The following is a 26,495-nucleotide window of genomic DNA, read 5'->3' on the forward strand; positions in this document are numbered from 1 at the left end:
TAATCAGAGAAATGGACTAAAGACCCAGAAAGGGCAGTTTGTCTGCAGCTTGAAATGAAAAGAATCACAAGGAGATGCCACCTACTATATCAAACTCTTAATGGACCGAGAAATCTGCTGTGCTAATAGCTCTGAACCAATTGCTTTGCATGAGATTCTGGGCTACTCCAAATGGCTTTGTCAAACTTCAATTTCCCATTTTAAACATAGAACAAATAATAATTTCAAGGTATGTGTAGCAATAGAGCTATTGAGTTGACTCCCTGGAAAGAAGCCAAGGAGCTTTTACACTCAAGAGTTTTCTCAGATGATTTGAGAAGAGTTGATCAGCCACTTCTGTAACACACCTTTGCCTCTTTGCCCTTCTCACCTTCAGCATTCCCTGTTTCATCTCATAGCTCATTCTTGGAGAATGCTGTGTCACCATTTCACTGTTCTTATCTGGCGTATCCACTGATAGGTCAACATTGCTGCAGAGAATTAATTGTTGATATAAATTTTAAAGTTTCTGTGACTTTAGATGACTCTGTTCTTAAACTAGCTTCTTATCTCGCTTGGATAAAAGATGTGCCATTTGTAGATAATCAGATGGTAGATTTTGCTGAAGGCAACCTTAAAAACTGTCAGTAGGATCTGAAATTAAAATCAAGTCAAATCCCAGCTGATAAAAGCAGCAATCATTAAAAGATATTATTAACTCTGAACTATCACTGAGTAAAGGATCATTTTAGTTAAGATTTAAATATCTGAATCCCTAAATGCCACTTGGAATAGATCTGCTAGGCAGCTAGGTTGCAGAATGGACTGGGGTGAAGGGGGCATCTCATCCAAATAAGCTAGACTACGTTTTGGAAGGAAGGGATGGAAACTAAAATTTAATGAGATTCTTCTGAACTTCATAAACCTTACTGACTCATTATACTTTACCTTATTATGGCGTGTGTATCACTACCTTTACTTTAAGGGTACATATACCTATACTTAATGAGTTTATACCAGTCAGTCAAATTCACCCAACTGTTAAGTGGCAAATCCAGAATTCATGCTACAGAATATTTAACTCTAAATACATTTTCTCATGTTAATCTCAACTGACATTATCCTTTATTGATTAAAATTCTCAATAGTTTAGGTATCAAAGGAAATTTATTCAAAAGAATATAAGTATCCACAGCTAACATAAAACCCATGGAGAAAAATGAAAACTTTTCCATTAATATCTGGTTCAAAGCAATGACGCTCACTCTATCCTTTGTATTCAACACAGTAAAGGAAGTATAGGTAGTCCTTGACTTACAATGATGTAACTTATAATTGTTTAAGTAATAAGCAGTCCATAGAAATCATACTTCAAATTTTAAGCTGTGATCTTTGTCCAGGTTAGCAATAGGTGACATTTGGTGCAATTCTGTCTCCAGGTTCTGGGCAGTGCCTGGGGGCTACAGCGCCTAGACATCCTTCCAACCATGAAAATAAGAAACCAATATTCCACAGTGTACTGTTGCTAAGCCATGATACTTAGTATGTTATGCGCGTTAAATGCATTTTGATTCATGATATTTTCAGTGTATCATAGGTTCATCAGAACATAGTCCCATTGTAAGTCAAGGAAGATCTGTACTAGCTAGAACAATCATAAAAGAAAAAGAAATAAAAGGCATACAAATTGGAAAGGAAGAAGTAAAATTATCTCTACTTGAAGATGATATGATCCTTTATGTAAAAAATCTGAAGATTACACAAAGACACATTTCAGAACAATAAATTTACTCAAAATTTCAGGATACAAAAATCAACATATAAAATCAATATTATCTTATACAAAGGGATCACACAAACAAGACTAGTGTCTGCTAAAACTAACTGATAGAATAAAAAAGGGAGCAAACGATCCAACATGGGAAGTGGGATACACAGCAGACTTATAGAATGGCAGATGTCCTAAATAGCACTCTGGCCTCAGAATAAGCCCTTAAGGCATTAGGATCTGGCTGAAGAGCCCATGAGAGTATTTTAGGCATGGAAAGCCAAGACACTCTGGAAAAAAAAAAAAAAAAAAAAAAAAAAAAACAGGACCATCACAGAAGGAGGTACCTTTTCTGAAGGGAGGAGAGAACTTCCATTTTGACTATGACCCTGTCGGAATAAGATCAAAGTCTGCGAACTCAAAAGGCTTCCATAGCCTTGGCAACTCATGACAAGAGCCTAGGGAGATTACTGACGCCATAAACAAGAGTATCAAATTGTTAAGTCAACAACAGGAGTCACTGTGTACTTACTCCTCATGTGGGATCTGTCCTTAATGTGTTGTCCAATATGAAGTAATGCTATAACTGGTACTGAAACAGTATTTTACACTTTGTGTTTCTGTGTGGGTGCAAACTGATGAAATCTTTACTTAATATATACTAAATCGATCTTCTGTATATAAAGATAATTGAAAATAAATCTTGATATGAATGGAATGGGAGAGGGAGCGGGAGATGGGAGGGGTGTGAGTGGGAGGGAAGTTATGGGGGGGAAGCCATTGTAACCCATAAACTGTACTTTGAAATTTATATTTACTAAATAAAAGTTAAAAAAAATCAACTAGGATGTGAGAATCCATTATTGTTATATCACATATCTACCATAGTGATGTCATAATCAATTCATAAAAATCATTGTGATGTTATACATCTACCAATCTGAAGTCATATTCAGTTTGTGTTGCCACAACCCACTATTGTGATATCATTAGTAATTGTTATGCCATATAAACCATTGGGATCTTGTAACAATTGTGATGTCATAAATGACCATTGTCATGTTATAACCAATTAGATGTCATAAAATAAATTGTTATGGAATAAACCAAAAAAATAAAAATATTATTTTATACAAAAATAAATATCTAATTGAAAAAGACATTAGGAAAATAATTCCATCTATAATAGTATCAAGGAAGTGAAGATATGTATACTGAAAACTACAAAACATAAATGAAAGAAACTGAAGAAAACACAAAAAGATGTTCCTTGTTAATAGATCAAAAAATTAATATGATTGAAATGTCCATACTACTCAAAACAATATTCAAATTTAATGCAATTCCTAACAAAATCCCATTGACATCCTTCACTGAAACAGAAAAAAATGCAAACATATATGTGTAGGGTCCAGCGCTGTGGCATGGTGGGTAAAGCTGTCACCTGCAGTGCTGGCATCCCGTGTGGGTGCCAGTTTGAGTCCAGGCTGCTCCACTTCTGATCCAGCTCTCTGCTGTGACCTGGGAAAGCAGTAGAAGTTGGCCCAAGTCCTTGGGCCCTGATACCCAGGGGCCCTGAAAAAGCTCCTGGCTCCTGGCTTCGGTCTGGCCTGGCTCCAGCCATTGCAGCCATTTAGGGGTGAACCAGTAGATGGAAGAGCTCTCTGTCTCTCTGTCTTGTCTTCTCTGTAGCTCTACCTTTCAAATAGAAAAAAAAAAATCTTTAAAAATGTGTAAACATAAAAGATCCTCAAATTTAAAACAATTCTGAGAAAGAAAAACAAAGTTGGAAGTATCACACTTTTGGTTTTAAGATTATACTTCATAGATACGACAAACAGTATTGTACTAGCACAAAGACACAGAAAACAGTGGAACAGAATAGAAAGTCTAGAAATAAATCAAACCTTCAGTTAACCAATTCACTACTAGGGTACTAACAAGACACAATGGGGAAACAATAGGATCTTCAAGGATGCTGGGAAAATTGGATTCCCACAGGTGAAAGAATAAAATTGGACCTTTATGCTTTATGATACACAGAAATCAAGTTCAAAATGGATAAAAGACTAAATATAAGACAGGTCAATAAAACTTATAGAAAAGAACATGGGGGACAGCACCTAGACATTGCCTTTAGCAAGGCTTTAAATATATATAAATAAATATATCTCACACCAAAAAATGCAGGCCACACAAGCCAAAGCAAATAAATGGGACTACGTAGAACAAGAATTCTGTGCATAGGAAAAGCAATCTACAACTGGGAAAAATATTTGCAAACCATACATCTGATATCCAAAATTTATAAACATTTCATACAATTCAAAGTTGAAAAACAATCTGATTTTATAAAATGGACAGTTGTTGGGCATTTACTCAAGCCATTAAGACACTGACTAAGATGTTAGTGTCCCACACTGAAGTGTCCAGGTTTGATACCAAGCTCCAAATCCTGTCTCCAGCTTCCTGCTAATGAAGACCCTGGGTATAAGAGTGATGGCTCAAGTAATTGGTTTCCTGCCACCCACACAGGAGACTTGGATTGAGTTCTCAGCTCCCAGTGTTGACCCCAGCCCAGCCCCAGCCATTTCTGAAATTTGGGGAGTTAATCAGCAGAGATCTCTCTCTTTCTTTGACTATCTGTGTGTGACTATGTGTGTATGCAGTTAGACATTTCTCCAAAGAATACATTAAAATTGCTAACAAGCATATGAAAAGGTACTCAAAATTATTAATAATCAGGGAAATACAAATCAAAACTACTGTGTCATATCACCTTGCACCTATTAGGATGTTTATTGTCAACAAGTGAAAAAAAATAACAAATGTGAGGGCTTGGAGAAAAGAGTACTTTTGTACACTGGCAATGGGAATGAAGATTGGCAAGTACGTTATGGAAAACAGTATTGAGGTTTCCAAAGAAATTAGAAACAGAACTACTATGTGACACAATAATCCTCTTCTGGGCATACACCCAGAGGAAAGGAAATCAACACGTTGTAAAGAGATCTGCACTCCAGTGTTCATTGCAGCATTGTTCACAATAGCTAGCCACATGAGAGACATGGATTTCGCTACTCCTGTCTTCAGTATGGCCCAACTCTGGCTGTTGCAGGACATTTCGGGGATGAACCAGCAGATGGAAGATTCTCTTTCCTTCTCTCTCTCCTCTTGCCTTTTGAATAAAAAAAAAGAAATAAACAAAAAAATCTTTTTAAGACTCAATGCCCCAAATTTAAAGTAAAAAAAAAAATTCACTACTGCTTCATTTTTTTAAGTTAGTCATTAGTAGTCCTTAGGTAAGCAGAAATGCTCAAAAACAAAATAATGTGTTATTTCATGCTCTTGTCTTTCCAATGATATGGAAAAGACTGGTTACCAATTCACAAATTCTGGAAGTAAACAACACTGTGTATACATTGGAAAGCTTGTCATTTATCTGTTCATTCATGAAGTGTGACACAGGAAGCTAAGAATTGTGTTGCATGCTCAGAGATGAGAATCCCCAGATGTGGAACTGAAGCTTATCACTCTCACAGTGACTTTGCAGGAAATGGGAGATATCAAATACTACTTGAATTCTTCATATCCAGGGATAAAAGGCCCCTCATGCCCTGAAATGCTCTAAGTTGCTCCTATGGAGTGAATCTGCAATTCTGTTAGGTAATTCCAGCCCAGTTCAGCTACCTTCAGGAAGGATTATTGCCCACAGAAATGGCTAGAGAGAAAGATATGCCTGAAATGAAGTCCCACTTTATTTATCTGGGTCATTTTCTGTGTCAGAGAAATAGACCTTTACATGTTTTGCACCAGGAACATAATAGAAGATATTGAAATCTCAGCAGTCTTGGGGGAAAGCCTGACCCCTTTCTCCCAACTGCAAATCCTTCACCCAAATGCAGACATGTAAATAAATAGAATAGCTAGAGTAACATTCAGAGCCTCTAGGGAGGGGAATTCATAAACACAGTGCAAAATGGTTTTTAACTGTCATGTTATTATTTCTTAAAATGGCTTAGGCAGGTGTTTATACACACTTTTTTATAGACCAAAATGATTTTGCATTCTCCAGCCCTTCTCCTATAGACTTGGAATGGTTATAGGCTATCTCCAAAGGAGAAAATTAATGCATCAGGGTGCACAGTGTGTTAGAGCTGGAAGGCGTGTCAGAGTTCAGCTCATCCAGTCAGCTTCATCGTGCTGAGGCCAGAAGAGCCGAAGTGACTTGCCTCAGGTCACATCCTGGACACATTAATAGATGAACTCGGTCTGAAATGAAAGTCTGCCTTCTCTCAATGCAGGGTGATTTTTATAACCCCCCGAGATGCAATATTAATTCAGGGAAGCTAGAGACAAGAGTGCCATGAAACAACTTAGAATGCTAATCCCAAGTCACTAGCACCACAATATTTTTAAAAAGTAAGTGCAATCATAAAGATTAACACATAAGTAACATTCCTTCATTTTTAAAAAGTAAAATATATATGAATATGAAAAGTAATGGATAGGGGAAAAATGAAGTCATTCTCTTACTACCCAGAGATTGTCACTAATATAACGTTGATAGCCACATCTCTGGGTGTTTCTGTGTTTATGTGTGATTATAAATTGATTTTCTTACACATAGGATCACATTCTCAACAATGTCTTATTGCTGGGTATTTCAAATATTTCTCTAAATAGACATATCTTCTTCTACATTTTTTTCTTTTTTGCTAACTGGCATTCAGTGGCATGACGGCTTCACAATTATAAATAATTAAAAGCCAGCTCCCCAGTGTGAGACTTGTACATTGTTTGATTTTTTTCACTACAGAAACATGGTGTGTGGACTAAGGGGCTCAACCCCATTCTCTTGAGCTTTCTTAGAGCTCTGTCTGCCTGAGAGTTACCAACCTCTGCAAGCTGCTTCCTGAACTACATTTCTGCTCTCTGGTAGGGTCGTTTGGTGTCTCAGGGAAGGAAACTTGTGTAGGCAGTTAACACATGCTCGATTTTTTGATTGATATTATTTAGCTATTCTCTATATTGTCATTATTAATAACTCTTCCATAAAAATATTCAGTTAAATTTTGTGTACATTCTTAATTATTTCCTTAGAAGAAACCTTAGAAATTATATCACTAAATCAAAAAATATGTATGGATTTTCCACATTTGCTGTCATGTTGCCCTCTTAAAAGACCGTGCCAAGTTCCTTTCTCATGAAAGGAAACAAGAATGCTCATTACCTCACACATTCTCTACGCTGGCACCACGAATCTTTTTTACAATCTTGGCTAAACTGGGTGCTTAAAGAGATATGTGGTTATTGTTTTAATTTTATCTCTCTCTATGTTGAAGAAGTTAAACAGTTTTTATCTGTGTTTAGGCCATTTACCTTTATTCTGCTTCCTCCCCATCACATCCACTCTCTATTCTTCCTTGTCTGTGGCACTATTTGATCTCTCTGGAGTTGGTCCAAAACTCCATTTGGCACCTGCTATCACCCTTGTCCATTAAAACATAAACACCAGGGTGCCAGCGCCATGGCTCACTTGGTTAATCTTCCACCTGTGGAGCGGGCATCCCAAATGGGTGCCAGGTTCTAGTCCTAATTGTTCCTCATCCAGTCCAGCTCTCTGCTGTGGCCTGGGAAGGCAGTGGAGGATGGCCCAAGTGCTTGGGCCCTGCACCCCATGGGAGACCAGGAGGAGGCACCTGGCTCCTGGCTTCAGATTGGTGTAGCTCCGGCCGTAGTGGCCATTTGGGGAGGTGAACCATTGGAAGGAAGACCTTTCTCTCTGTCTCATTGTCTAACTCTATCTGTCAAATAAATAAATAAATAAAAACATAAACATCAGGAGGGCAGGGACTTGGGCTGTGTTCCTCATGGCTGTCTCTCTCTCTCTCTCTCTCTCTCTCTCTCTCTATATATATATATATATATATATATATAAACCTTGTTGTGAAATGGGCCAATCAGTCATTGGTGAGCTAATTGGTGAATGGATAGATAAGGGATGGATGGGTAATGGGAAGGGGTGGGAGGGTCATAAGAATGATTTCTTAGAGCAGCCTTATTGTAACTGCCAAGGCATAGGCCCCTAGGTTTACCCAGTCTTTCCTTTGTTCTTTCCAAAGAGAGACACCCAGACTGGAGCCACTAGTTAACTCTTACTTAGAAACCCCTTCTCATCATGAGGATTTTCTTGTTATGTTAACAAATACACAAACATCTCAAATTCACAAAGAAGTGTTACAGGGGAAAATCCTGGACAAACAATAGGTGTTCATTGAAGAAGTGATATGACCCCTGATTTTAATCAAAATTTTTAATTTAATTTGGTTTTAATTTAAAAAAATCCTCTAGGTCTATATTATGCATCTAACAGGAAAGAAACTAGGCTGTTGGGAAGCAAATAGATTAGAAACATAGATGGAGGAAGAGCACATGATACTCACCCTTCCTCAAGAATAGGAGTGTTCTCAAGCCTCTCAGATGCTGCAGGAGCCAGGCAGGTAATTATCATCATGCAACCAGGAGAGTGAGCATGACCTTGGTTTAAAGGGGACTGCAGTCTCCTGATCTCATCAGTTGCAGCCTTACCCACAACATGGGGCTAACCTTGCCAGATTCCAGAATTTTACATGAAATCCCTTGGCTGGATGTTGCTTCAGTTTTTTTGAACATTGTGTAGGTCAAATAAAAGGTTATATCTGGTGCTTGAGGTGGTTTGTGACCAGAAAACCAACAACTCGGAGAAAGTAAATCAGCCAGCTTGCAAAGGTCGAAGGCAGGTGGGAGGGTGCTAAGAGGAGTAGTGATTGTGGGGTGAGGCAGCTACAGACAGAGACAAGGTGTGAACTTCATTTTGTACAGCAATATTCACATAAGCTAAAAGCACCATGAAAGCACTGAATGAGCCCTCAGTCCTTAAGAACCCATGATCAACAAAGAATTGGTGTGTGAGCTTGGAGCCCTAGGCAGGGAAGAGATTGTTACACATGTGGACATGTAATCCATTGTGCATTCCAGCATCTTGTGGATTCAGCAGGACATTAGAGAGCTATGGTTTGGGGGGGACAGCAAGCCAAAGGCTCCACCAGACAGGTCTCCTCCGACCTCCACAGCTTTGCAGTTTCCTTTGAAAACTACTCTGTACACCACCAATTTTGGATGCCCACAGATAGGTGTTGTGTAGTTGCCTCAATTAACCTCAGAAAAAGAAGACGACTCACAACCTTACGCTGCAAAATTTGTACCTGCGGACCTCCACGCTATCATTTTCCAAGTCGCTGCCTATCTTTCTTTTTAAGCAGCGATTCATGTATGATGTTCTATTTTTCTGTTCGAAAATGGTCCTTCCAAACACTTTGCATGGTTGCCATGGAAACTATCAGGTAGCATCGTCTTGTGCCTGAAGCTGGGACTGCCAGCAAGAAAGCCAATACAGTAGTATATTGTTTCTTCCTGGACTAATCTTTTAAACTGTAGCCTACAGTGTTCCCATAATATATTCGATCAGAAGCTTGAGTGGTTTATTGAATTTAATGTGCCATGGCTGGCCTCTGCCTGAGCAATCCATTCAATAACAGGCCTTTATATTTGTACATTCTCCTTTGCAATGAAAAGTGCAGGCTTACTTGGGTGCATGTTTGGTGATTTCTAAGATTCAAAGAAAGGAAATAGATTTGTACACACAGATTCTGCCTTTTTAATCTCACAGTAGTTGAAGAATTACTCATTTTAATTTGACTGGACCCTGGTGGGCTGTTTGCTAAGCATCTGATTTCAAGATAGTGTATATATCCCAGAAGAGAGGTGATACATTTCTGTGACTGGTTGAACAATATAAGGAGGCAAGAAGTAAGAGCTAGCTGGTTCAGCCATCCATGGGTTATCAATTCTAAGTCCTCTAAAATGTGTCCCTCCACTTATGCCCTAATAGCAGGTCCATGCCTCCCAGCCTCCCTGGGTAAAGAGAACATTAAGGTACGCAGAGAATAGAGGTCTATTTACTGCATAAAGAGAGCAACACAGTGGAACACTGTGCATGGGAGTGTTCTTTGGGGTCAATAAATTGAAAGGCTCAATTACCTCAAAAAGTTTCAGAACAGACCAACGACTAAAAGAGAAAGAGATCTTAAAAAGAATTGTTTTACACTTGTATTTGGAGCTTTAAATGTTTGAGAGCAAAGTAGGTAAACACTGAGATTCCTTTGTGGACTGTTTTTGCGAATGTGAAGCCACTGTGGTCAACACTGGATCACACAAGTAATGTCTTGGTATGCAGTGAAAATTTTAATTTAGGAAAAAATATTTTCTAACAGTTTATTGATGTATCAAACTTAAACTCATTATAAAAGATTTATCATTGGGCTTTTCATTGAGTGGATATTAGCTGGGTACTTTTCTCTGTTTTGATATTTTAAAATCAGGTCTTAGGCACACACACTGTCACCACTGGCCTAATCATGGTCCTTCTTGATATCTTACTTATCATTTTTTAGTTACAAATAACAAACACCTGTGAACCCAGCATCCTCTATAAGAAGTTCTAGATGTTGTACAAGGTACAAAAATGAAGGAAACAGGTCATTTCTTTCAAGGAACTTCTAATTTAATGTGACATAGCTGGGAACAGCTCCCAAAGACATGTCCTCACCCAATTCTCCATCCCTGGCTGGTGAATGTGATCTTATTTAGAAAAAAAGGGTCTGGACAGGTGTGATCAAATTATGTATCAAGAGAAGAGGATATTACACTGGATTAACTGCCAACACATTCTGGACCCACACAGACACAGGAGAAGACAATGTGAAGACAGGCCAAGACTGGAATGACACAGCTACAAGCCAATGAATGAAAAGAAAGTCCAGAAGACCCCAGAACTCAGAAGAGACAATGGGAAGATTCTTCTCCAGAGTCTCCAAAGAGAGTAAGGCACTCGATTTCAGACTTCTGGCCTGCAGCTATGAAAGAACATGTTTCTGGTGTTTTAAAATGCCAAGTTTAGGTTTTGGTGATGGAGCCATAGGAATATCACACATTTGATATGATACAGACACCTATAATGGCAGCAGCTCTAATAATAGCACTTACTGAGTGTCTTCTGTATGCAGAGCATTTTACGTGTGTTGTTTCTTCTAATTCTCCTAACAATGCTATCAAGGAGGTGCCACAATCATTGCCAATCAACAAATGGGGAAACTGAGGCTCACTGGCATTCCAGGGAGGCAAGGACTAAGTACTGAAAAGATCATGGTTCACTCCCATCTCATCTGTTGTACAATTTGAAATGTGCACACATACACCACACTCTGAAGTCTGCTTTACCTATGGAGGCTGAAATTTAAATATTTGCTTCCTAGATTTTCTTTTTTTTAAAGATTCATTTATTTATTTATTTGAAAGACAGAGTTACAGAGAGAGGTAGAGACAGAGAGAGAGATTTTCTATCCGATGGTTCACTCCCCAAATAGCTGCAACGGCTGGAGCTGAGCTGATTCAAAGCCAGGAGCCAGGAGTTTCATCTGGGTCTCCCATGTGGGTACAGGGGCCCAAGGACCTGCACCATCTTCTACTGCTTTTCCAGGCCATACCAGAAAGCTGGATCAGAAGTGGAGCAGTCGGGACTAGAACTGGCACCCATATGGGATGCCGGCACTTCAGGCTGGGGCTTTAACCCACTGTGCCACAGTGCCTGCCCCTCTAGATTTTCTAATAGAAAAATCCTGGATATTTTAATCGAAGCTTCAGTTTTCTCTCTCTTTGGGGCCTCCACTTTACTGATATTTTAAGTCATACTTCATCTACCTAATAAAACCGCCTTGTCTGCCTGAAACAAAACTGTGTTAAAATACTTAGGAATCATGGCATAGAAAAATTTTGTGATGGATGCCTTCTTGCAACTGAGAGTGACTAGGGAGGAAATTGGAGCTTTCATCTAAGCCACATGATGGAGAAGATAGAAAGCTCTATCTAAGTTATCTGGATTTGGTGCTGTCATTGGAAGTTGGTGGAGGAAACCAAGATAATGAAACTCCTAACTCAGAGACCACAGGTGACTGTGAACTTTTCATGCTTGGGTGCAGATAATGAGAGATTACAGAACTCTAAACTGAGCACTATAGGAATGCGAGCGGAAAAGCAGAATGAGGTTGTAGTGGACAGGGTGGGTGTGAGCAGCAGAAGGTCAGGTGAAGTTCGTCCCTGTTAGAGAAACTTAGTGGATGCGAGGAGAAAGATGAGAAAGGAGGCCAGTGATTTTAACAACCCTAGGGTGCAAACAGAACTGTTCTTAGATTTGAAAGCAAGCAGATAAAACTCAGTTCAGTAATTCTTCAAGAATGGTCTAGGAAGGGTCTGAACAACGTGGGGGTCCTTTGGAGAGCCAAAAGCCTAATTTCAGAGAAACTAATGCTTTAACAATTTGTTGATAGGCTTTGCATGAGCCAAAACTTCATTCAAAAAATATTTCACTAACACTGAAAGGACAGAGAATGGGAAGCAGGTGTTTTCTTCTAACTCTGACCCAACTGCAGCTCCTGGGATGCCCTGCACAGAGACGGTTTCATCAACAAGAACTGAAAGATTAAGTGCTGTCCTATAGCTTGACTCTGCCACCTATGAGGACTAAGGCTATGGGCAGCTAACCTAGGTCTCTTTTTCTTGGTCTGTTAAGTGTGGATAATAATGTGCATTCACAGCATGTTTGTGAGCATTAACAGAGAAAACAAATATGCAACCATTATAACACAGTAGCTGACACACAGCACAATGCACATTTTAAAATTCTATTCTACTTTTACATAGAAAAAATTGAAATAACTTAAAAATTGTTTGGATGTGTCTCATATTTTAAGGTTAGCATTGCTATAGTTCTATACTTTGTTTGAAAAACAAATAATTGTGTACTGATAAAGTTACTATCACCCCTTCTTTTCTCTAATGAAAGTGGTAAAAGTTTACAAATGTAATAACATGAAACTCCATAATGTTCCTTATTCTAGTCTCCCTCTGGTTGGTTTCCATTCTTCAAGGTATATAAATCTAAGAAGTTTCACACGTCCTATACCCCAGATGATGTGAGACAAATGGGGAGGGTAGCAAAAAAGATTTGAGAAGATTTGAGAATGTATATTCTCACAGTTCACACTGCCTCTGAGTGCCAGTCCATAATATCACTTCTAGATGATTATTGAAGACATGAACATGAAAATAGAACAATTAAATATGACACTTCAGAGTCTAAAATCCCATGATATTCTGCTTGATTAAAAATGATCCATGTGGAAATTTACAAAATCTGAAATTAGTTTGACTATATTCCAGAGTCTTCTCACACACACTAATAATTCAACACAGACAGATGGACAGAATACCAGAACATGGAGATCGTAAAGGAAGCATTTTCATCTAATGCTATCAATAACAAATTGGAAATAATCATATGTTCTTACCTTCACTCCACACATGTCCAGAATGCAAAATGATTATGTGTTCATGAAACTCAGAGATAATTAAAACAATGTTGCTGGCACATAGGAGTTCAAGGTTCAAAGAGTGAGGCAGATATTCTTTAAGTGTTACAATAGAGAAATAGAAAAAGGGTTATGGTACTCTATAATTTTATTTAATATAAGTGTTATAATAGAGAAATGAACAGTGGCTGTGGGAATACATCATTGATGGTAAATTAAACTACTAAGCATGATGACAGATTTGACAACCATTTAGTAATCAGGTTCTTAATTCACTGGTTACAAATGGACAGACAGTCCATGAGGCTCAATATTTATCTAAAAGTGAAATATTTCTAATTTCGCATTCTTTTAAAAAAAAGATTTATTTATTTTATTTGAAAGGCAGAGTTACAGAGAGGCAGAGAAAAATGCAGAGAAAGAGAGAGAAAGAGAGAGAGAGAGAGAGAGAGATCTTCCATCTGCTGGTTCACTCCCCAAGTGGCTGCAATAGCCGGAGCTGTGCCAATCTGAAGCCAGGAGCAAGGAGCTTCTTCTGGGTTTCCCATGTGGGTGCAGGGGCCCAAGGACTTGGGCCATCTTCTACTGCTTTCCCAGGCCATAGCAGAGAGCTGGATCAGAAGTGGAGCAACCGGAACTCAAACCAATGCCCATATGGGATGTTCGGACTGCAGGCAGGGCTTTACCTGCCATGCCAAATGCCAGCCCCTAATTTCACATTCTTCCTTTTTAAGATCCCCATCTCTTATGCCTGTGATCAGAAACTGAGGACATTATGCCAAAAAGCATTGAAAAACTTTTTTTGCAAAATAGATTTTATATATGTGTGTGTGTACACACACACACACACACACACATAAAAAAAGCTCAGACAGCCCATTGCTTATTTGATCCACACTATATATTTGAGTAGTGGATTGCTGTATTTGTTTCTCATTCACTTGTAGGTACACTAGCTATGAGACAAATGGATTCAGAGAATAAAAGGCTGTAAGAAAATAAATCTAACAAGATGGATCAAAGATGGCTGAATAGGGTATAGAAACACTAACTTCAGCTGCTTTGGGATATGAAAAGAAAAAAGGGAAGACCTGTGGGGAGCAACTGAGATTAGGTTAAGTTACTGGAATTAAGACTTATTCTATGCATCTGCTCTCCCACAATATGGCGCTGAGAGAAAGAAACCAAACAACTTTTACACAGCTGCCTCCAGTTCGACCAATAACCTGCAGGAGCTGATCCTGCTCCTGATTGGAGGAGAGCAGCGTACTCAGCATGTGGGTAGCAGAGCACGGATTGGTGGAGAGGACTATAAAGGAGGAGAGAGACAACATGCACCAGGAACATCTAAAGGGAACATCCGGATAACATCTGAGCAGCCCCCGAGAGAGCCGGCCAGCGGTGTGCCACTCCCCCGCGGAAGTGGGGAAAGTGGCAGGGGGAACCGCCCCTCCACGGAGGTGGAAGGATCGGCAGCCAACCCGGGGAGAACCAGCAGCAAACCCGGGAAGGGCCGAGCAGACGAAAGAACAGCGCAGGGTCCTGTGTCGTTCCTCCGCGAAGAGGGGGAGCGACAAAGACCATGTTTCCAGGAACCTGACTGATGGAAAATCTTGGCAAAGAACTGAAATAACGGGGCAGACTCCATGGGACAGAAGGAGAGAGGACAGGGACAGCACTGCAGCCAGCCACATGATGTATCCAGTTGCCAAGTGTGAGCCAACAGCATACAACAAGAAACACACACCTCTGAATGTCCACTGAAGGAATACATACTCCAATAAGCCACAGAAGCATGTTTCTTTTTTTTATAGAGACTCATTCATTTTTTTTAAATTTTATTTTATTTTATTTATTTGAGAGGTAGAGTTACAGACAGTGAGAGGGAGAGACAGAAAGTTCTTCCTTCCGTTGGTTCACTCTCCCAAATGGCCGCAATGGCTGGAGCTGTGCCGATCTGAAGCCAGAACACAGGTGCTTCTTCCTGGTCTCCCATGTGGGTGCAGGGTCCCAAGCACTCAGGCCATCTTTTACTGCTTTCCCAGGCCATAGCAGAGAGCTGGATTGGAAGAGGAGAAGCTGAGACTGGAACCGGTGCCCATGTGGGATGCCGGCACCGCAGGCAGACTATTAACCTACTGCACCACAGCGCTGGCTCCCAGGAGCATGTTTCAAAGATAAAAGTCATCAGAGGAAAAAACTAACAAGTAGTTCCATAAATACCTAAAAATAAATGTAGAAACACAAGAAACGTGAGTAAGGGAAACAACATGACTTCCCTAAAGGAACAAACAGCACTTCAATGTTAGAAGGTGAAGATGAAGAAATTGGTGAAATGCCTGAAAAGGAATTAAAAAAAAAATGATCATAGGAGTACTCAAAAGCAATGAGAAGCAAATTCCTAAGTTAAAGAAATCCACACATGACATGAATGAAAAATTTTCCCCGTGACATGGAAAAATTGAAGAGAAATCAAACTGAAATATTTGAAATGAAGAATTAAATATATCAAATAAAAAATACAGTGGAAAGCCCTAAAAACAGACTTGGTGAGGCAGAAGAAAGAATATCTGAGCTAGAAGACAAATCTTTGGAAATAGATCAAAAAAAAAAGAAGAAATTAAAAAAATTAATAATGTTTGAGATTTATGGGATACTATTAAATAGCCCAATATATGGGTCTTAAGAGTTACTGAAAGTGCAGAAAGAGAAAATGGATTATAAGGCCTATTCAGTGAAATGACTCTGGAAAACTTCCCTAATGTGGAGAAACATAGAAGCCCAAGCACATGAGGCTTATAGAACACCTAATAGATACGATCAGAAAAGATCTTCACCATGACACATTGTAGTCAAACTTTCAACAGTAAAACATAAAGAAAAGATTCTAAATGTGCAGGAGGGAAATGCCAGATTACTTTCAGATCTCTAATTATACTCACAGCTGATTTCTCATCAGAAACCCTACAAGCTAGGAGAAAATGGAGAAATATAGTACAATTCTTAAAAAAAAAAAAAAAAAAACTGTCAGCCCAGTATACTGCACCCTGCAAAGTTCTCATTTATGAATGAAATTGAAAAAAAAGACCTTCCATAACAAAGAGAAATTGAAAAAATTTGTCAGGGCTGGCATTGGGTGCAGTGGGTTAAAGCCTCGGCTAGCAGTGCTGGCATCCCATATGGCTCCCGTTTGAGGCCTGGCTGCTCCACTTCCAATTCAGCTCCCTGCTAATGCACCAGCGAAGGCATCAGAGGATGTCCCAAGTCCTTGGACCCCTGCACCCATATGTAATACTTGGAGGAAGCTCAAGACTCCCTACTATGGATCAGCTCAGCTCTGGCCATTGTGGCCATTTGAGGGGGTGAACCAAAAGATATAAACCCCCCCACCCCCGTAACTCTGTCTTCTCAAGTAAATAAAATAAATCTTAAAAAAAAAGATAGTCATCATTAAGAAAAAATGTGGCAGAATATTTCCAGGTAAAAATACAAAGGAAAAAAAAATACAAAGGAAATCTAAAGCAAATTCTAGGAATTTTTATGGAAAAATGACAGGGCCAAGACTTTACTTATCAATGATAGTCAAGGTAAATGACCTAAATTCTCCTATTAAAAGATATAGTGTAGTTGAATGGATTAAAAAACAAGATCTATCTATTTGCTGCCTGAAATAAACATATGTCACACAAATACACACAGACTGAAAGTGAAAGGTTGGAAAAAGATATTCCATGCTAATAGAAACCAAAAAACAGCAGGAGTAGCCATCCTGATATCATAAAAAATAGACTTTAGCACTAAAACTGTTTAAAGAGACAAAGAAGGGCACTATGTAATGATTCAACAGGAAGATGTGATGATAGTAAATGTATATACACCAAACCAGGGTGTCTGTCTTTTTAAAACAAACGTTAATGGATCTAAAGGGAGACATATATTCGAATACAATAGTAATGGGGACTTCAACACCCTACTCTCATCAGTGGACAGATTAACTAGACAAAAAAAATCAACAAAGAAACAGCTAATCTGCACTATGAACCAAATGGGCCTAATTCATATCTACAGAACATTTCATCACACAGTTGAAGAACATACATTATTTTTCATCAGTACATGAAACTTTCTCTAGGATAGACCACGTGCAAGGCCATAAAGTAAGTCCCAACATATTCCAAAAAATTGAAATCACACCATGCATCCTTTCTGACCACAATGGAATGAAGCTGGAAGTTAACAACTTAAGAAACTCTCGGCCAGCACTGCAGCTCACTAGGCTAATCCTCCACCTTGTGGCGCCAGCACACCGGGTTCTAGTCCCAGTTGGGGCGCCGGATTCTGTCCCGGTTGCCCCTCTTCCAGGCCAGCTCTCTGCTGTGGCTAGGGAGTGCAGTGGAGGATGGCCCAAGTCCTTGGTCCCTGTACCCCGTGGGAGACCAGGATAAGTACCTGGCTCCTGCCATTGGATCAGCGTGGTGCGCCGGCCGCAGCACGCCAGCTGCGGCAGCCATTGGAGCGTGAACCAATGGCAAAGGAAGACCTTTCTCTCGGTCTCTCTCTCTCACTGACCACTCTGCCTGTCAAAAGAAAGAAAGAAAGAAAGAAAGAAAGAAAGAAAGAAAGAAAGAAAGAAAGAAAGAAAGAAAGAAAGAAAGAAAGAAAGAAAGAAAGAAGAAACTCTAGAAAATATGCAAACACATGGAGTCTAAACAATACACTCATGAATGAACAGTGGGAAATAGAAGAAATCAAAAGGGAAATAAAAAAATTCCTGGAAATGAATGAAGATTACAACACAACATATCAAAACATATGGGATACAGCAAAAGTAGTGTTAAGAGGGGATTTTATTGCAATCAGTGTTTATATCAAGAAACCGAAAAGGCATCAGGTAAGTGAGCTATCAATGCATCTGAAGGACCTAGAAAACCTAGAATAAGCCAAAACCAAAATTAGTAGGAGGAATTACATAATTAAAATTAGAGAAGAAAGAAATAAAATTTAAACCAAAAATGACACAAAAGATTGGTGAAATCAAGAGCTGGTTTTCTGAAAACATGAACAAAATTGATGTACCATTGGTCCAACTAGCCAAAAAAAGGAAGAACACCCAAATTAATAAAATCAGGGTTGAAAAAGCAGTTGCTAAAATGGATATCAAAGAAAATGAAATGAATCATCACAAATTACTACAAGGAGCTATGTGCCAACCAACTGGAAAATCCAGAAGAAATGGATAGATTACTGGACACATACAATTGATCAAAATTGAGTCATAAATACAGAAAACCTAAATAGGTCAATAACCAAGAAGGAGATTAAATAAATAATAAAGATCTTTCCACAAAAGAAAAGCCCAAGACCAGATGACTCAATGCTGAATTCTACCATAATTTTAAAGAACTAATCCAATTCTTTTCAAACTATTCAAAACCATTGAAAGGGAGGGAATCTATGAGGCAGGCATAACCTTAATTATAAAACCAGAAAAAGATATAACAAAGCAGGAGAAGTATAGGACAATATCACTGATGAACATAGATGCAAAAATCCTCAACAAAATACTAGCTAATCAAACCCAACAATACATCAGAAAGATCATTCACCTGAACCAAGTGGGATTTACCCCTGTTATGCAGGGATAATTCAATATACACAAATCAACAAATGTGATACATCACATTAACAAATTGAAGAATAAAAACCATATGATTATTTCAATAGATGCAGAGAAAGCATCTGATAAAATACAACATCCTTTCCTTTTTATTTTTTAACTTTTATTTAATAAACATAAATTTCCAAAGTACAACTTTTGGATTATAGCAGCTTCCCCCCCACACACCCATAACCTCCCTCCCACCTACAAACGTTCCATCTCCCACTCACTCTCCTATTCCATTCACATTAAGATTCAATTTCAATTATCTTTATATACAGAAGATTAATTTAGTATATACAAAGTAAAGATTTCAACAGTTTGTACCCACACAGACACACAAAATTTAAAGTACTGTTTGAGTACTAGTTATACCATTAATTCACATAGTACAACACATTAAGGACAGAGATCCTACATGGGGAGTAAGTGCACAGTGACTACTGTTGTTGACTTAACAATTGACACTCTTGTTTATGGCATCAATAATCACCCTAGGCTCTTGTCATGAGTTTCCAAGGCTATGGAAGCCTCTTGAGTTCGCCAGCTCTGATCTTATTTAGAATAGTCAAAGTGGAAGTTCTCTGCTCCCTTCAGAGAAAGGTACCTCCTTCTTTAATGGCCCATTCTTTCCACTGGGATCTCACTTGCAGAGATCTTTCATTTAGGTTTTTTTTTTTTTCTTTTTTTGCCAGAGTGTCTTGGCTTTCCATGCCTGAAATACTTTCATGGGCTTTTTAGCCAGATCCAAATGCTTTAAGGACTGATTCTGAGGCCAGAGTGTTGTTTAGGACATCTGCCATTCTATGAGTCTGCTGTGTATCCCGCTTCCCATGTTGGATTGTTCTCTCCTTTCTAATTCTATCAGTTAGTATTATCAGACACTAGTCTTGTTTATGTTATCCCTGTGACACTTAATCCTATCATTATGATCAATTATGAACTTAAACTGATCACTTTGACTAGTGAGATGGCATTGGTACATGCCACCTTGATGGGATTGAATTGAAATCCCATGGCACGTTTCTAACTCTCCCATTAGGGTTAAGTCCGATTGAGCATGTGCCATACTGTATATCTCCTCCCTCTCTTATTCCCACTCTTATGTTTAACAGGGATCAATTTTCAGTTAAATTTAAACATCTAAGAATAATTTACAACATCCTTTCATAATAAAAACCTTAAACAAATTGGGCATATTCCTTAACACAATAAAGGTAATATATGACAAACCCACAGCTAGCATCATATTGAATGGTGAAAGCTGGAAGCATTTCACTAAGATCTGGAATCAGACAAGGATCATCATGGTAATCATTGTTATTCAACATAGTTATGGAAGTTGTAGCCAGAGCCATTAGGTATGAAAAAGAAGTCCATGGGATACAAATTAGAAAGGAGGAAGTCAAATTATCCCTGTATGCAGATAACATGTTCATATATAGAGTGAAACCAAAAGACTATACTAAGAGACCACTGGAACTTATAAGAGAGTTTGATAAAGTTGTAGGATATGAAATCAACACACAAAAATCAATAAACTTTGTATATACAGACAAGGCCTTAGCTGAGAAAGAAAGTGTAAGATGAGTCCCATTCACAATAGATACAAAAAATTTAAATACCTAGGAATAAATTCGACCAAGGAGGTGAAAGATCTGTACAATGAAAATTACAGGGGCTGGTTCTGTGGCATAATGGGTTAAATCTCTGTCTGTAGAACCAGCATCCCATATGGGTACTGGTTCAAGTTCTGACTGCTCCACTTCCAATCTGGTTCCCTATGATGGCTTAATAAAGCAGTGGAAGATGACTCAAGTGTTTTTGCCCCCTGCACCCACACAAGAGACCCAGAAGAAACTCCTGGCTCCTGGCTTTGGATCAGCCCAGCTACGGCCATTGCAGCCACTTGGGGAGTAAACCAGAAAATGGAAGACCTCTTTGTCTGTAACTCTGCCTCTCAAATAAGTAAATAAATCTTTTAAAAAAGAAAATTACAAAGCAGAACAAGGCACCAAACAATGGGAGAATCTTCCATGTTAGTGGATTGGGAGAATTAATAGCATCAAAATACCCATACTACTAAGAGCAATTTACAGATTCTATGTGATCCGTATCAAAATATCAATAAGATCTACTCAGATCTAGAGAAAACGATGCTAAAATTCATATGGAAACACAAGAGATCCCAAATATATAAAGCAATCTTAAATAACAAAAATGAAGCCAAAGGCATCATGACACCAGATCTGAAGACATACTACAGAGCATTTATAATCAAAACTGCCTGGTACTGGCACAAAATAGACATGTAGATAAATGGAGCAGAATAGAAACTCCAGGAATCAGTCCTCACATCTACAGCCAACTAATCTTTGACCAATGAACTAAAATCAATCCCTCAGAAAGGACAGTTTCTTCAGCAAATGGTTCTGGGAAAATTGGATTTCTGCATGCAGAAGTATGGAACAAGACCCTATCTTACACCTTATACAAAAATCAACTCAAAATGGATCGGATCTAAACAACAACCTGATACCATCAAATTACCAGAAGAAAACACTGGGGAAACTCTGCAAGCATTAGTATAGGCAAAGGCCTCTTAGAAAAGACTCCAGAAGCACAAGCAATCAAAACAAAAATAGACAAATGGGATTACATCAAGCTGGGCTGCAAAGAAAACACTCAACAAAGTGGAGAGGTGGCCGATAGAATGGAAGAAAACATTTGCAAACTACACAACTGAAAAGAGATTAATATCCAGAATCTATGAAGACTCATGAAACTCAAGAACAGTAAAACAAACAATCCAGTTAGGAAGTGGGCAAAGGGCTTAAACAGTGACTTTTCAAAGGATGAAATTCAAATGGAAAAAGACATATGAAAAAATGCTTAGAATCACTAGCCATCAGGGAAATGCAAATCAAAACCACAATGAGGTTTCACCTCATCCCAGTTAGAATGACTGTCATGCAGATATCAGAAAACAATAAATGCTGGCAAGGATTGGGGTTGGGGGGGAAGGTACCCTACTCCACTGATGGATGGTGGGAATGTAAACTAGTACAACCATTGTAGAAGACAGTATGGAGAATCCTCAGAAATCTGAGAGTAGATCTACTATATGACCCAAAAATCTTACTCCTGACAATTTACCCAAGGAAAATTAAATCAGCATACAAAAGAGATATTTGTACCCCCCTGTGTTTATTGCAGCTCAATTCACAATAGCTAAGACATAGAATAAATCCAGATGCCCATCAACTGGTGACTGGATAAAGAAAATGTGATGGGGCCAGTGCTGTGGTGTAGTGGGTAAAGCCTCTGCCTGCTGTGTCAGCATCCTATGTGGGCACCAGTTTGAGTCCTGAGTGCTCCACTTCCAATATAGCTTCCTGCAGATGTGCCTGGGAAAGAAGAGAAAGATGGCCTGAGTGTTTGGGCCCACTGCAACCATGTAGGAGACCCAGAGGAAACTCCTGGCTCCTGGCTTCATATCAGCCCAGCTCCAGATGTTATAGCCATTTGGGGAGTGAACCAGTGAATGGAAGTTTCTTTCTCTCAATAACTCTGCCATTCAAAAAAGTAAATAAAAGAAAGAAGGAAACAAAGAAATAAAGGAAGAAAGAGAAAGAAAACAAAAAGAAAGAAAATGTGTTATATGTACACTATGAAATGCTATTCAGCCATAAAAAGGAATGAAGTGCTATCTTTTGCAACAAAATTTCATGTAATTGGAAACCATTATACTTAGTTTAAATAAGCCAGTCCAAAAATGACAAGTTTCATATGTTTTCCCTGGTATTCATAACTTATAGAATACAAAAAAGTGCTATGTAGATGGGTGACATTGGCATTTTGAGATTTGATTAATTTTCACAGCTCTGTCTCTATTGCTGAGGAACAGTTTTTTTTTTTCTTTCTTACTGTTTGTTAAATTCTTTACTTAGTGCGGGTTAAGCTTATGAGTACAAAACAAACTGCAAGTAGCTCATTGTAAACATTAAAAATAAAGAATAAGAAAGGAAGGAAGAGGGAGGGTGGTGGAAGTGTGGGCAAGAGAGAGTATAGGGTGGAAGTATCACTGTGCTCCTAAATCTGTATACATGAAATTTGTACACCTTATATAAATTTAAAAATTATTTTAAGAAAGAAGTCTACCAAAAATTACAAGAAGATTGATGTTATTGCAATGCAGATTTCAAAGATGTTAGTACCTTTACTTTTAAAAATTCAAGGTTTAGACAACTCCTGAAAGTCTGTGAACTGAGCATCTCAGGGGCTGGTTCTAGGGTTCTAGTCCTCCTTGTTCTGACTTTACCTGTACGTGGGAAGTTGTCACCCCTAGTCATCAGTCTCTTAAACCTATAAAATTAGAGGCTTGTATTCATATTTTAGATGCAAGTAAAAGCAATCCGTTGAAACTTGCTTAATTTTCAAAAGAAACTATTGACTTCAGTAACTGAAATTGGTGGCTTCAGACTAGCTGAACCTAGGAGCTTTAGATAATGTCACCAGAACACGATTGTTTTCCATCCAGTATCTCTGCTTTTTATTATAATGTCTTCATCCTCAGGTGTCTCCACCCTCTGTGAAGCTAAGATTTTTCCTCCTATCTACAGCTTGCATCCTAAAACCTCTAATTCCAGAAGAAAATGGTTTGTCCTTCACTATACAACTTTGTAAAAATATAATTGAATTTCACTGGGTGTGATTGATTTCCATCACATCCCCCAGATACTTATTTTGAAATTATGAATGCTATGTTTTACTTGGCCAGACTTATGTAAAATGCCCTTTTCTGGAGCCAGCCATGGAGTTAGAATGAAGACTGTGAAGAAGACTGACAACTGGCCCAAGTCCTTGGGCCCCGGCACTCACGCGGGAGACCCAGAGGAAACCCCTGGCTCCTGGCTTCGGATCAGCTCAACTCCAGCCATTGCAACCAGTTAGGGACTGAACCAGCAGATGGAAGACCTCTCTCTCTCTCTGTCTCTCTTCTTTCTGTGTAACTCTGACTTTGAAATAAAGAAAATAAATCTTTTTTTAAAAAAATAGAAGACTGACACCCAAAGGAAAACCAAAAATCAGGTACAGAATATAGAGGGGAGATGGATTTTTAAAGCTCCCAAACAGAAAATGTCCGTACTAGAGTGAAACACCTTGCCCCTAGGATATCTACCAACTCCTTTGGGCCTAAAATTACCTCTCGAAACCTTTTCTTTTTATACTTTCAGAAGTTAAATTTTCATTTTATTTGAAAGGCAGAGAGAGAAAGAAAGAGAGAAAGAGAAAGAGAATCTTTCATCTGCTGGTTCATTCCCAAATGCAAGAAGCTGGATGGAAAATTGAAGCAGCGGAGACTCATGCCAGATATGAGGTGTGTTCATCTCAAGTGGCAATTTAACCATTGTGCCAAATGCCTACCCCAAAACTGTTTTTACATAAAATTGTCACCAAGAAAGGCCTAGTGATTTGTCCAAGTCTCACAGGTAGTCAATGATAGAATCCAAACTATGCAAACCTGTGTTCTACATCTTTTCAAGGGCACAAACTCTAGGCATCATGACAGAATCAAAAGAAAAAGGTTCAAAAACTGAGCCCCACCATTTCAGGCAAGGAAGACCATAACCTACACTTCTGAAGATGCCATTAGGAACCTCTGCGTTGTCTAATTTGGTTGTTTGACTCTTCTTTGTACACATGGCACCTGTTTCTGGACTGTAGAAGATGCTTTGAGTCCTTGTTTTTGATGTCTAAGAACACACTCATGGTTACCATAGCAACTGTCTAGTGGCGACTCCTTTGTGGAGACGAGGAAACCAACAACAATATTGTTTCTTTTTGTTGATCTAAAATATCCCTGAAGGTGGGGCCTAGGCCTGGATGACTTCTTTTTAAGCTTTTTAGATAATGTACAGGCAGTGTTAGCAGTCCTGGTGTGGCCCTGTAAATTCTTATTAAGATAGATTTGAAAAAAGTTTAACGTCATTCAATTCCATAACAGCAGTTTCACTGCAGAATTTCCCATATTAAATACTTGATAAGTTATTTAAAATCGCATAATTTTCTTTCTCTAATGAAAACATCTTGTTGTTGTAGCCAGCATTTTGTCCCTTGTGGCATATCAGGTAAAGCTGCTGCCTGCAATACTGGCATCCCATATAGGTGCCAGTTCATCTCTTGCTGCTCCACTTTATGTTTTTAAGATTAATTAATTAATTTATTTGAAGGGCAGAGTTACAGACAGGCAAAGACAGAAGAAGAGAGAGAGAGAGGTCTTCTATCTGCTGATTCACTCCCCAAATGGCCACAATGGCAACAGCAGGACTGATCCAAAGCCAAAAGTCAGGAGCTTCTTCCAGGTCTCTCATGTGGGTACAGGGGCCCAAGGACTTGGGCTATCTTCCACTGCTTTCCCAGGCATGTTTTCAGTGAGCTAGATTGGAAGTGGATCAGCTGGGACTCGAACCAGCATCCATATTGGATGCCAGTATTGCAGGCAGTGGCTGTACCCACTACAACACAGCACCTGTCCCCATGCTGCTCCACTTTTGATGCAGCTCCCTGATAATATGCCTGGGAAAGCAGCAGAAGATGGCTCAAGTGTTTGGGCCTTGCCACTGGGGCCACCTGGGAAATGAACCAGCAGTTGGAAAACCTCTCTCTCTCTCTCCCCCTCTCTCTCTCCCCCTCTCTCTCTCCCCCTCTCTCTCTCTCCCTCTCCCTCTCACAGCTCTGACTTTCAAATAAATAAATCTTTCAAGAAAAAAAAAAAGGATCTTGTCCACTCTGGCACATCATGTAATTGCTAGCTTTCCAAGGTGCAAACTCATGAATATTCTTAATTAGAACTGTGATTCTCAATCTCCTTTAGATCGGTTTATGTTGGAGCTTAATTGCAGCAAAGGACTAGGAACATCTGGCAGGCCTAACAGCCATGATCTGTGCTTCCAAATGCACCATAGGAGTAACCAGCAGAGTGATGTGTCCCTGTGACTGCTGATATGCAGTGGAAGTGTGGAAGAACAAAGCAAAGCAAATAATGACCTTTCAATTAAGACAAAGTTGGCTCTTCTACTGAAAGCATAAACAACAGCATAAAACAGACACACCTGCCATTCCCATAATTTAGAGATGGCATAAAGAAGCATCCCATGTTTTATATTAGTGGGCTGTCCAATGTTCAGTAGCTCTTTTCAAAATAATTTTATCTTCCTTTCTTAATTATTGTGAAGCTTAGAAATAAATTTGAATCAACTTCATGTTATTGACTTGCTTTATACCAAAACATTTGTACCACTTATGATCCAGGCAGTAATAATCTTCAAGGGAATGTCACTTGATATGTAAAATGTTTGAAAATGGAACAACAATATTTAGCAGAAGAATTGTACCTTATCCTTGAGATTTTAATGAAATAAATTTAAATTTAAATGTTCATTGTTAAAAGTTATATGAGCTGTTTTAGTAAAGAATAGTGGAAAATGTATTCAGGAAATATTTATGGAGCATATACTGTTTATAAGCTCTTTTTGGGATATAAATATTATTGTTGGAATGTGTACAATCTATTAGAAGAGATAACAGTGCCACTAATTACTAGAATTACAGGCAATAT

The 26,495-nt window shown here is 38.8% G+C and overlaps 1 protein-coding gene across 1 annotated transcript in view; it reads right to left on the reverse strand.

The window, feature by feature from the left end:
• The window catches only part of CPO (carboxypeptidase O), a 99,614-nt gene extending 74,979 nt beyond the window's left edge, over positions 1–24,635 (reverse strand). Inside the window, exon 1 of the mRNA XM_051848249.2 lies at positions 24,511–24,635. Within this exon, the coding sequence (XP_051704209.2) occupies positions 24,511–24,527 (17 nt within the window). The 5' untranslated portion in view covers positions 24,528–24,635. The remainder of the gene's footprint in view (positions 1–24,510) is intronic.
• Positions 24,636–26,495: the final 1,860 nt, after the last annotated feature.

This window comes from Oryctolagus cuniculus, chromosome 3, assembly GCF_964237555.1.
Source record: "Oryctolagus cuniculus chromosome 3, mOryCun1.1, whole genome shotgun sequence".
In the NCBI taxonomy this organism is placed as follows: domain Eukaryota; kingdom Metazoa; phylum Chordata; class Mammalia; order Lagomorpha; family Leporidae; genus Oryctolagus; species Oryctolagus cuniculus.